Below are 9,898 nucleotides of genomic sequence, written 5' to 3' on the forward strand. Positions count from 1 at the left end.
GCCTGATGAGAGTCGGGTTCACCTCCAGCTTGACCGCCTCTGGGAGCTTCATTTGAAGAAGTCCCTGTTTGGGTGGGGCATGTTTGCGGTCGCGGTCGTCTCTTTCCTGTTCCCCCTCTTCATCTCTACTCTCCTCGCTCTCCTCAGAGGTTTCTTCAGCTCTAATGAGGAAGACTCCAGGCTCGATCAAACTCAGGACTTTCTGCAAGTCCGCTTCCTCAAACACTCCCATCACCAGCAGGGTATAGAACAGTCTAATCAGGGGGACCAGGTGAAGCTCGATGCTGCCCCCCTCAGGATCCCTCACACCCTGAGCCACAGCACACACTGCTGCAGTGAGCATCTCCACACTCAGCTCCTTTAATGTGCACAGGGGGATCTCTGGGCTTTGTGTGGAGGCTGCTTCCACACTCAAACCACCCTCATGTTCATCACAGCCTCCTTCTGTCTCACTGCTCAGGACGAAGCAGGGAGAGCAGCACCTCATCTGTGGCTTCAGGGAGGTGCTGAGTCCGATGCTGGGGATCCCCTGTGGAGGACGACCGCTCCTTCTAACTCCATCTGCAGGTTGGGGGTAGAGGCTGATGGCTCTGGTCCGGTCCGTCATGGGGACGATGTACTCCTGGTTCATCATGAGACACGCTGTGGTGTGGCTGCTGAGGTGAACCTGGAGAACAACAATGTTTACATTAAAGCTTCCTCATCCTGTGGTCCCTGGGGAGAAGCAGAGTCCAGTATGTGATTACCTCAACCAGCAGCTGATAGAAGGCGGAGCGGAGCAGGCCGGGCAGGAGAGGACTCTGAATGGCGTGAAGAACCTGGGATTGGTCCACGTGACTGCAGATGGCGTGGGAGACCCGGGTGTTGCCCAGGGTGCAGAGAGACTGGTAGAGGAGGAGGGTGCTGTGGTGAAAGGTCAGGAGGTCGCCGAGCTCCGACAACTCCATGATGTCAACACACCTAGAGAAACAAATCATCTTTCAGCTGATAGTTGAGCTGTTGATGATGATGATGATGATGAAGAGGCTCAGTTAGAGTTTACACAGTCTCCATCTTCCCTGACCTGTTTTCGTCGGGGATGTGAAGGGTCATGACCTGCAGGGGCTCGGAGCACCGGACGCTCCAGCCGCGCCGCTCATCCAGCCGCTCCACCGACACCTTCAGGGCTTCTTCAGGCACTCGAGTCCACGAGTTCAGACTGAGCTGCTGGACCTGCAACCTGGGGGGGCACTGAGGGGTCAAGTTCTTCTTCTGGCTGCGGAGCAAACCTGCAGACAACGGCATCACGTTCTGCACAGAGAGGAAGACAGAGAGGAGAGGACAAACAAGAGCGTAGCATAATTAACTGATATGATCAACCCATAAAAACTAAACCCAGACGTCTTCTCTCCATTCTACAGACAAAGAGAAACAGAGAACCTTTATCCAGGGTCTGTTGTTGAGCTGATGGGAGGATGATTCTCAATGAGATGCAGACTAATGAGGCATAAAGAGGAACAATAAGCAACGAGGGATCAGACTTAATTACCTTAATGCGCCCCAGCTCAAACTGAAACATGTTGCTGGTGGTCGGTTTGACAAAGACGGCAGGAAAGAGCCGAGTGCCAGCTTCCACCTGAGCACAGGGGAGAAACCAGGTTAGAATATAATCTAATTAAGGTTTGTGTCAGTATATAATGTAAAGATGGAGGATAGATGAGGACTGGCTTGGTAGAAGGTGCTCATCTCCACGCCGCTGGAGGTGAAGGTGAGCAGCCCGGTGGCCGTGTCAATCAAACAGCCGATCTCCAAGCCTGTGCTGCGGCGACTCTGCGACAGACCGGTGGCCTCGCCGGCACACACCAGGAAGCAGTTGCAGCGCTTCACACTGTCACCACACACACACACACACACACACCAACACACACAAAAGAACCATCAGAGAATTTAAGCTACATAGAGGAATATTCATGTAATCTAGTTAGTTTCATATCATCTCAGTCACATCTTATATAATATTCAGATCTGAGCTGTGCTGCAGGTTGAACTCTTCTTACATTAAAGTCTTGTTAACACATTAATCATCCCTAAAGTAAGAGAGATAATGAGAGTGTCAGTGTTTGACAGCGTTTAGAAGCTCGGTGCCGTCGCCCACGCTGAGGGTTTCATGAGCGCTGACCTTTCCTGCACTTTGCCGCTGTCGTCTCCCAGCGTGACGGTCACAGTGTGCACGTTATCAGGGTCAAAGGTCGCATGGTGCTGATGGAAGTCTGAGGTCACCCAGCCCGCCCACACGTTGAACGGCTCCTGGCCCGGAAGAACCCTGACTGAGTAATAAGACTGTAGGACAGAGGTCAGACTGAACATTTCCTTCTTCTTATAGTTTAAATGCTTCAAAGTTTAGTTTACATGTGAAGGTCTCACTGCAGAGCTCTGGATGAGATGATCGTGGTTATCTTTGTCAACAACAACGTCTTCCAGAAGCCTGGCCGAGGAGTTGCTGCTGACGAGGCCTGGCTTAGTCCGCTTCAGCATGAACCTGACAGAGAACACACACACACACACACACACACACACACACACACACAGCGGCTGAACATAAAGTAACACTGCTAAAGTAATGTTGTGTCGTCTCTCGTCTCAGTGTACCGTTGCTTCAGTCTGGATGTTTTGTCTTGACTGTGGTCCTTGTGGTTGAGCTCGTCTCTCGAGCCTGCAAAGCTGTGGGCCGACTTCATCAACACCTCATAGTCAGAGTCCAGATCCTCCAACTCTTTCCTTACTAAAAAGTGCAATGGTTAAGAATTACAGAAGAGCAAACGAACCCCAGTACATCACTAACTGTTATTACCTTCCTCTTACCTGGAGTGAGCATGTTAGAGGCTGCAGGATGCTGAGCGGCTGCAGGGCTGCTCAGGACTAAAGCACATTGGACGGGCATGCTGAGGCGGTAGAAGCTCATCTCACTGCCTCCGGCCTGCTGTGCTAATGAACGCTGAGAGACCTTCAGGCTGGACGAGGAACGACTCGACCCGTTGACTCTGGTGACCTTCAAGAAGATGTTCATAATCAGAAGAGGAGCGCTCGGCCCAACTGACACCAGAACGCTCGATCTTCACGCCGGGCTTCTCTGTACGAGGGCGGCTGAAGTGTATAAACTAACCGTTACGTCGTGATGATCCGGCTGGATGAAGGTAAACTGAGGCTGGCTCCAGCTCATCCATAGCGGAGGATCTCTGGCCATGTTGAGGGCGAAAGGCTGATAGCCCTCCTGCAGGCCACACACACTGAAGTACTGCAGGGAGCTCACATGGCGGCCCAGGTTCAGCCTCCCCACCTGATTGACCCCCACGCTGACCACAGGCAACAGGCCTGGGGAACAAGAGAAGGCAGAAGAAGAAGAGAATATGAATACAGCTCAAGCTCTCCCTGTCAACACCTTAGCTCTGTGAAATATAAAGTCATAAACTTTCTCAAACCGTCTCTGATCTCAAAGTCCTTGGCAGCCAGCTCTGATCCTCTGCCGTTAAACAGCACCTCTCCGTTCAGCGTGACCATCATGGTGCATTCAGCCACGTCCAGCATGCAGCCCACGACATCGCCTCTCTGCCACGGGCGTCCCAGGGGCTCAGAGCCCTGATGGAGCCACCGGGCCTGAAACACAGAGACAAAAAGACAAAGGAAGTGTTCTATATGTTTATTTTACTTCCTGTGCGAAGAGAAGCCTCAAAAGTCTTTACACCAAATTCTTGTACTACACAGAGATCCGGTGGTGGCATGCTCACAGCTCACCTCAGAGCCATCAAAGACGAACGCCTGATGGTCTGAGCCCAGCTCTTTATCTGGATGGCAGCCTGGCCGGGCCCAGCCCACTCTCATGCTCCCTGTCGTAGCTACTTCAAACTCAAAGTACCACTTCCCCCGGGTCACGGCGTATGATTTATCTGGTCTCAACACCCGGCACTTCTCAGCAGACCAGAGGCTTTGGTCGGACGGAGCAGCTGCAGAGTTAAAGGGACAGTTTAACATTCGGCTATCTGCTCTAATAAAGACTGTATTGCCTTCATTGAATTCCATCATCATCCTCACAAATAGAGCAGGCTTGTAAACGTTGTTCTTCATCATATAAATGTTGCACTGCTGCCTTAACCAATTTATTTTTCAAAGGCTTATGCAGTTTTACAAGTGAAGAGTGTATCTGAGAGGAGAGATAGACGGCTTAGAGACGCACTGTGTTCCTGGTGGAGAGGCTCCAGGATGTAGCCGTAGACCAGAAGGGTGCAGACGGCCTCCCTCACCCCCTCCCTGCCCACCCTCAGGCTCCTCTCATCCAGGAGGCTGTGGGGCACCAGATAGGGGCTCCTCCTGGCCTTCACCTCCTGGAAATGGAGAGGAATTATTTAGAAAAAAGACTTAAAATGAGAAAACTAACTTTGAATAGAGAGAGAAATCCCCCAGAATCCACCTGTAGAGGGGCGTAGGTCCAGCCCAGCCTGATTCGCTCCCGGGCCCAGACGTTGTGGTTGTTCTCTGCCAGCAGGTCCACCACCTCCTCCAGGGCCGGGCTCAGAGAGACATGGCTCAGGTCCGCGGGGGCCGGCCTGTAGCCCCCCGCCTGCTCGTATCTAAGAGGGGAAATGAAGACGAGTGTGTACAAATCTGAGCTGACAATTATGGTATAATAAGTGCTGAGGAGGCAGTTTGGCTTTAAGGGCGTTTGTGTGAATCACACATTTATGTCTATAAATGTCATTAACCTTAGAGCTTCCCGAGGCAAGACATTCATATGAAAACACACACGTCAGCTTTAATGTGGAGAGAGGCAGAGAGGCAGAGAGACAGGGAGGCAGAGAGGCAAAGAGGCAGTGAGACAGAGAGACAGAGAGACAGAGAGACAGAGAGACAGAGAGGCAGAGAGACAGAGAGGCAGAGAGAGAGAGAGGCAGAGAGGCAGTGAGACAGAGAGACAGAGAGACAGAGAGACAGAGAGACAGAGAGGCAGAGAGGCAGAGAGGCAGAGAGGCAGAGAGACAGAGAGACAGAGAGGCAGAGAGGCAGAGAGACAGAGAGGCAGAGAGACAGAGAGACATAGAGGCAGAGAAGCAGAGAGACAGAGAGACAGAGAGGCAGAGAGGCAGAGTGGCAGAGAGACAGAGAGGCAGAGAGGCAGAGAGACAGAGAGGCAGAGAGGCAGAGAGGCAGTGAGACAGAGAGGCAGAGAGACAGAGAGGCAGAGAGACAGAGAGACAGAGAGGCAGAGAGGCAGAGTGGCAGAGAGACAGAGAGGCAGAGAGGCAGAGAGGCAGAGAGACAGAGAGACAGAGAGAGAGGCAGAGAGGCAGAGAGGCAGTGAGACAGAGAGGCAGAGAGACAGAGAGGCAGAGAGACAGAGAGACAGAGAGAGAGGCAGAGAGGCAGAGAGGCAGTGAGACAGAGAGGCAGAGAGACAGAGAGGCAGAGAGACAGAGAGACAGAGAGGCAGAGAGGCAGTGAGACAGAGAGGCAGAGAGGCAGAGAGACAGAGAGACAGAGAGGCAGAGAGGCAGAGAGACAGAGAGACAGAGAGACAGAGAGACAGAGAGGCAGAGAGGCAGAGAGACAGAGAGGCAGAGAGACAGAGAGGCAGAGAGACAGAGAGACAGAGAGGCAGAGAGACAGAGAGACAGAGAGGCATTCCTTCTCTTTTCCTCCATGCAAACCATTGAACAAACTGTATCTTTAACAGTCACAGAGATAAAATCCAGAAAATCCCTGGTAATGATACTTATGGTCCCATTTCTTATCTTAATATGTAATCAACCATAATCTTAAGTAAGTTAATGTTACGTACGTGGTGGGAAGCCTCATGTACGTCACTCCTTCATCACGATGTTCATCAGTCAAACTGATATGGAACCCGAGAGCAATGAGCGTCCTCCATTAGAAAAACAACAGAAATGACCAATAATGAAACAACGGGCCAAGTTGAATGAACAGTTAGAGCAGGGATCTAAGGCAGGAGACTGAGCTTCACCTCAGGGTGTCCTGAGCCATCTGCAGGTTCTCATTCTTCTTCAGCTCTGGCAGCTTAGAGAAGTCCAGCAGACAGGGGTCCTGCTTCTTCCCCTCGTCTCTTACCTGTTTCATTAAAGCAAACAGGTTTCACACTGAAGCAGAGGAGCGTTTGTGTCATCATGTGACCGCTCAGATGGTCTCCACTTCATTTAGCTGCTTTGATAACTCATTGTGATGTAATCTATGAAAGAATGGGGTCATGTGGATTATTGATGTTGTTGCTCTTACAGATCCGTGTGTCCAGCCCTGATCGATCCTGTCCATGGCCCAGATGTCATGCATATTCTCAGCCAGTCTCTCCCGGAGCTGCTCCAGCTGTGTGGGTAAGGTTATCTAGCAGAGGAACACAGGTCCAGCTAAGTGAATTACACACAAACACCATTAAGAGTGACGGTGTGTGTGTGTCTGTGAAGGATCAGTCTGCACCTTGCTGATGTCTACTGGTGTGGGGGTGAAGATCGGCGGTGTGAGCGGCGCCGCAGGGCCGATCACCTCCTGTTTCCCATCCTGATGATGCAGGATGTACCGCAGACACGGCTCCACCTTCAGCCTGATTCTGGGCAGCAGAGCCTCAGAGCACGGAGCAAAACCCGGAGGAGGGAGGAAGCGGAATTCGCCGTGCTTTCCGCCAAACAGGAAACGAACCCTGATTTCCCAAAATATAGGAGAAAATTAATTAAATCTGCTTTCCAATTAACATAAATACACAAAAGGGCCACAAAGACGTCGCTGCTACTGACTTGACTCCAGCAGAGAAGCTGACCACGGGGTGAAGGAGGCCGTCGGCGGTGAAGTTCTCCAGCATGCCTTGCACCGGCAGCCCGTTCACCCGGAAGGAGATGCAGGAAGCGCCGAGGTCCAGGCAGCAGCTGACGACATCATCGCTCCTCAGCAGGTGGGGGAAGGGGGAGCTCACTCTGCGGCCCACGCAGCCTGACAGTCGGGACAGAGACACTGGTTGTTTCCACGGAAAACTGAGGGAATGTTTTGCCAAATTTCAGTTTTTGTTAATGAGCCGATCCAATCTGAGGCAGGAGCACCCAGCTGGTACGGGGGGAGGAAACACTCCGGTCCCCAGCTGCGGCGCTTCCAGCTCGGCTCGCCACCCCATGGAGCATAACTGGCAGTGCTCATGGGTGGGAAGGAGGCGGAGAAGTGTTACGCCTTCCTGGGGAGGCTCATCTTAGGCGGGGGGGGGAGGAAGGAGCTGGCAAACAAACATGGCCGCCTATATGCCCTGCAGAACGCAGTGCAGGTGGAAGTGACTGTTCCAAAGTGACATAAGGGAAAATGAGGCAACCACAGGCAGCTGAGGATCATTTACACACACACACACACACACACACACACACACACACACACACACACACACACACACACACACACACACACACACACACACACACACACACACACACACACTTCCAAGGCTGCTCTGAAAGTGTGAATAGATTGTTTGAAAGGTCTAACATGAAAATGAAATAAAGGAGGAGTGCATTACTAAAATATGCAAAGCTCCATTTTTGAAATATCCAAAATGACTCAGACTGGACAAATGGAAATGGATTCAGCCGATGCAGCAGTTTGATGAGAAGCAGCCTGGAATATGTTTAGCAAAATGAAAAGCAATGCAATCCAAACCAAACTACTGAGTGGCCTTTTACCTAAACTCAGCATTTATTTATGATGACACGGTCTCTGGACAAACATGGAGGAAACAAAGAGCGTTTACCTTTGGAATAGGCTGGTTAATATTCCATTCATGCCTGGTTTGACACAATAGACCTTGAATCTTGATTGAGCTTGACTGCCCATGTTACCGGCTGCCTGTCTGCCTGCCTGTCTGCCTGCCTGCCTGTCTGTCTGTCTTTAAGGTTACTTCAGAGGAAATAAGATCCCATGTGCTTGGTGTGCGTCATTATAATGGCTGTATTTCTATGGATCAGAGTGAATCAATAGTCACTTAGTTTGATCATGAGTGTAAATCAAAGTGGAACATTGAACTGCAGCTCTGCTCTCACTGCCTCACACTCTGGCTGTGTGGATCACATCCCCACCTGTCCACAGATGAAGTCCATCAAAGCCGTAGGAGCAGAGGTCGTCTCCCACCCCGTCGCCACCCCAGCCTTCCCCTCCTGTGGGTTTGGGCCGGTAGCCCTCGGTGTGAGCCCAGCCAACGCGCAGGTGGGTGGGCTCAGCTGTGAGGAAGTGATCCACAACGTCCACAATCAGCTCGTAGTACCACTTACGATGCTGGGCGGAATCGTCCCCCGTAGCCAGGAAGATGTTTGGCCTCATGCTTCAGCGGAGGGCAATTTAGAAAAGGACAAAGAGAGACAGGGGGAGGGAGAGACGACACATTCCTGTCATTACATTCAGCAGGTTATACATTCACGAGACTATCTTCACCTCTTTAACCCTTTCCATCTGAGAGGAATCGCCCACGGAGCAGATCATGTCTGTTTGATTAGCAGGTTCCATATTTCCTCTGGGACCACAGTGAGTATGTGTGGGATTAACTATGTCACATATAATGTATACAGTATATAAGAGGGGGATGGAAACGCCTATGCAGCAGTTTGACAGCTTCACAAAGGGCCAGCATACATTACTGACGCCACATGAATGCAGCATCGTGAGCGGATGTCCGCCACATCGCCTTATGCATAATCATAAACTGCTGATTATGTCACCATGACAAAAACGTCCCCGAGGCAGAGTACATATATAATTAGATAAAAGAGAAGGGAGGAGAAAACTGCTGCTGTGTGTGAAGGAGGAGAATCACCCACAGGCTGCGGGTGGAAAAGGGTTTGGTTCGGAGCCCAAACGACCCCAATGTGACACTTAGGAGAGGACACAAAGAGAAGAGAGAGAAAGGTGAGATACGGCACAAAGAGGGAGAGAGGGGAGAGGAGAGGACGAGCTGGAGATAAAATGATAGAAGGTATGAAAGAGACATCACAAAGGAGAAATAGGAGAGACGGCGTCTGGTCGCGCTCGGGAAATGTGGCGAGCGGGAGAATGAAGAGACAGGAAGTGAGAATGAAAAGATGCTCTAATGAGGCCCGGGGCCGAGCGGATGAGCTGAAGAAGGCCTCGCTGAAATGAAGGACGAAGATCCACCAGAGTCAAAGCTGAATAGAAGAAGGAAGACATCCGCCTCACTCAGACCAAACTTATAGAAAATCTGCTGCAGCAAATTAAAAGAAGAGAAATTCCACAACCAAGTGAAGAGTGTGTGTGTGTGTGTGTGTGTGTGTGTGTGAGTGCCAAAGATGTGGCGGTGATTGCGGAGGAGGAGAGACTTCAAAGCGCCACGGTTGACGAGTAGATCTTTGTTAAAGGAAAGAATGAAGGACATTTCTATTCTGGATGAAAGGAGTAAAAGCAGAGAGGAGAGAGGAGAGAGGAGAGAGGAGAGAGAGGAGAGAGAGGAGAGAGGAGAGACGACTCTGAAGGGCACAGTCAAGCCAAATACGCAATCAATTCCTGTTTTAGTTAACTTCATATTTTCCTTTAGTAAAACAAATTTGCAGACAAATCTACTTGACTGGTAGCAGAAGTAAACAAACTCAAGGACCAAACAAAGTAGTTCTGTTGAAAGAGAAGTATGGGAGCGGTACCTGCTGACCCGGTTGACCAGGCGTGTTTGGAGCAGGAGGTCCCTCTCTGGCAGCAGGCTGTCACAGATGAGGTTCTGGTTGGAGCGCACGGCCACGCCATGGCACACACACAGGGAGCGCAGCACCTCCAGCACCTGGAACCAGGACCTGTCAGCGCCTCAGCCAGCAGCAAGCAAACACACACACACAAACACACACAAACACACACACACACAGCACATGCAGATGAGGAGGACGCA

The 9,898-nt window shown here is 51.1% G+C and overlaps 1 protein-coding gene across 1 annotated transcript in view; it reads right to left on the reverse strand.

Moving 5' to 3' along the window:
- ryr2b (ryanodine receptor 2b (cardiac)) overlaps positions 1-9,898 on the reverse strand; it is a 49,108-nt gene that overhangs the window by 32,412 nt on the left and 6,798 nt on the right. The window contains exons 17-37 of the mRNA XM_076137205.1: positions 9,660-9,793; positions 8,091-8,332; positions 6,774-6,966; positions 6,460-6,679; positions 6,262-6,366; positions 5,993-6,096; positions 5,810-5,893; positions 4,445-4,604; positions 4,211-4,358; positions 3,772-3,980; positions 3,459-3,633; positions 3,143-3,351; positions 2,855-3,028; positions 2,629-2,768; positions 2,404-2,518; positions 2,159-2,319; positions 1,708-1,867; positions 1,529-1,615; positions 1,064-1,290; positions 747-960; positions 23-667 (exon numbers count right to left, since the gene is read on the reverse strand). Coding sequence (XP_075993320.1) covers positions 23-667; positions 747-960; positions 1,064-1,290; positions 1,529-1,615; positions 1,708-1,867; positions 2,159-2,319; positions 2,404-2,518; positions 2,629-2,768; positions 2,855-3,028; positions 3,143-3,351; positions 3,459-3,633; positions 3,772-3,980; positions 4,211-4,358; positions 4,445-4,604; positions 5,810-5,893; positions 5,993-6,096; positions 6,262-6,366; positions 6,460-6,679; positions 6,774-6,966; positions 8,091-8,332; positions 9,660-9,793 — 3,906 coding nt within the window. The remainder of the gene's footprint in view (positions 1-22; positions 668-746; positions 961-1,063; positions 1,291-1,528; positions 1,616-1,707; positions 1,868-2,158; positions 2,320-2,403; positions 2,519-2,628; positions 2,769-2,854; positions 3,029-3,142; positions 3,352-3,458; positions 3,634-3,771; positions 3,981-4,210; positions 4,359-4,444; positions 4,605-5,809; positions 5,894-5,992; positions 6,097-6,261; positions 6,367-6,459; positions 6,680-6,773; positions 6,967-8,090; positions 8,333-9,659; positions 9,794-9,898) is intronic.

The sequence above is a fragment of the Genypterus blacodes genome, unplaced genomic scaffold, assembly GCF_046128005.1.
Source record: "Genypterus blacodes isolate CSIRO-AG114 ecotype Tasmania unplaced genomic scaffold, CSIRO-AGI_Gbla_v1 ptg000299l_1, whole genome shotgun sequence".
Taxonomy (NCBI): Eukaryota; Metazoa; Chordata; class Actinopteri; order Ophidiiformes; family Ophidiidae; genus Genypterus; species Genypterus blacodes.